Raw genomic sequence first — 1,728 nt, 5'->3', positions numbered from 1 at the left:
GACTCCCAACTGCTCCTTTTTTTCTTTCTTTTTTTTTATTCTGAGCCAGATTTAGCTCTGAGGCTCCAGCTCTGAGGACTCTGCTGCTGAAAGCGGGTATCTGGTTTGTTTGGGCTCTATAATCGAAACACTGTTTCAACTCCAGCTCTGAGATCCTGGCTGGCTGAAAGCAGGTTTCTGGTGTTTTGTTTAGCTTCTATATTTGTAACAATGTTTCAAACTGCAAGTTCAGAGGCCAGCAAGGCAGGCGGGGAAAGTTGGTTTCCTCAGTCACTGAAGCAAGCAAGCCTCATGTTAGCTTTAAGCTTCCTGGCTGCCGGCCGCCATCTTGGCTGGCATTTAATTTGCATATCACCCTGATTAGCCAATGGGAAGTGTAGCGGTCGTACGCTAATTACCATGTTTCTCTTTTATTAGCTAGGATTTGTTTTTCTTCTCATGGTAGGCTCCTTAAGGGTAGGGTCTCAGTCATTTAAGATTTATATTTATAGCACTAAATATAGTGTCGACACTTTTTAAATGAATTTTGAATGTGCAGATATTATACGAGTCAGTATCCAGTGGTTATAAATAAATTTGGAAACCTGGATTCTGATGTCTGATATTTTGCTTTGTATCATTCAGGCAATTTTTTCAGCTACTCTGAGTCTAGTCTTGTGAGTGGGTTGGAGGAGAGAAAACTGGTCAATAGGCAGCCACTATGCATATAAATATGTATATATGTCACTGTGGAATTTAAATATCGCTTTAATCCTTAAGCTATTATTTAATAGGTTTAAGATTGAAATAGAGGTCTCTGTTGCCATTGTGTTTGGATTTCTAAAACTAAGATTTTTGTTCTGAATAATAAAGAATTTTATTTTTATTTTAAAGTAAACTTTCACCTTAAATACATGTGATACAAGACTTTGAATTGCATAAACATAAAAAGTCTTGCTAATACTTAAGAGGATTTTAAAATATTAAGATACAATAAGAGTAAATGGTATTAATTTGATGTCATTAGTTTCCCTAGTGATAAGTGAATTAAAATTCTATGAATATCAAGGCTTATGGTACCCCTATAAGAATACACCTATAGCCCTAACTGGTTTGGCTCAGTGGATAGAGCGTCGGCCTGCGGACTGAAAGGTTCCAGGTTCGATTCTAGTCAAGGGCATGTACCTTGGTTGCAGACACATCCCCAGTAGGGAGTGTGCAGGAGACAGCTGGTCAATGTTTCTCTCTCATCGATGTTTCTAACTCTCTATCCCTCTCCCTTCCTCTCTGTAAAAAATCAATAAAATATATATATATATTTTTTAAAAGAATGCACCTATAGATCAATGAAATAGACTTGGGAGCCCAGTATAAACACCTACACTCAAGGCCAATTAATTTTCAGCAAGGTTTCCAAGACAGTTCGACATGGAAAAATAGCCTTTTCAACATATGGCTCTGAGACAACTGGATATCTACATGCAAAAAAATTGAAATTGGACTATTACTTCACATCATATGTAAAAATTAAATTGATTGTATCAAAGACCTAAAAATAAATGCTAAAACTATAAAACTCTTAGAAGAACACATAGGAATAAATCTTTGTGTCCTTGGGTTAGGTAATGGTTCCTTAGATATGACACTAAAAAATACAAGCAACAAAAGGAAAAATAGGTAAATTGTATTTCATCAAAATTAAAAAGTTTGTGCCTCAAAGGGCATCTTCAGTAAAGTGAAAAGACAACT

General features: G+C 36.1%; 1 protein-coding gene across 1 annotated transcript in view; it reads left to right on the top strand.

Annotated features, from left to right (window-relative positions):
* Positions 1-1,485, top strand: part of LOC102757542 (FAS-associated factor 1) — a 156,004-nt gene extending 154,519 nt beyond the window's left edge. The window contains exon 8 of the mRNA XM_015566928.1: positions 1,309-1,485. Coding sequence (XP_015422414.1) covers positions 1,309-1,329 — 21 coding nt within the window. The 3' untranslated portion in view covers positions 1,330-1,485. The remainder of the gene's footprint in view (positions 1-1,308) is intronic.
* The last annotated feature ends 243 nt before the right edge of the window (positions 1,486-1,728 follow it).

Source organism: Myotis davidii, unplaced genomic scaffold (assembly GCF_000327345.1).
Source record: "Myotis davidii unplaced genomic scaffold, ASM32734v1 scaffold79, whole genome shotgun sequence".
Taxonomy (NCBI): domain Eukaryota; kingdom Metazoa; phylum Chordata; class Mammalia; order Chiroptera; family Vespertilionidae; genus Myotis; species Myotis davidii.
Note: the sequence above shows the minus strand (reverse complement) of the source record. Positions and strands in the feature narration are given on the sequence as shown.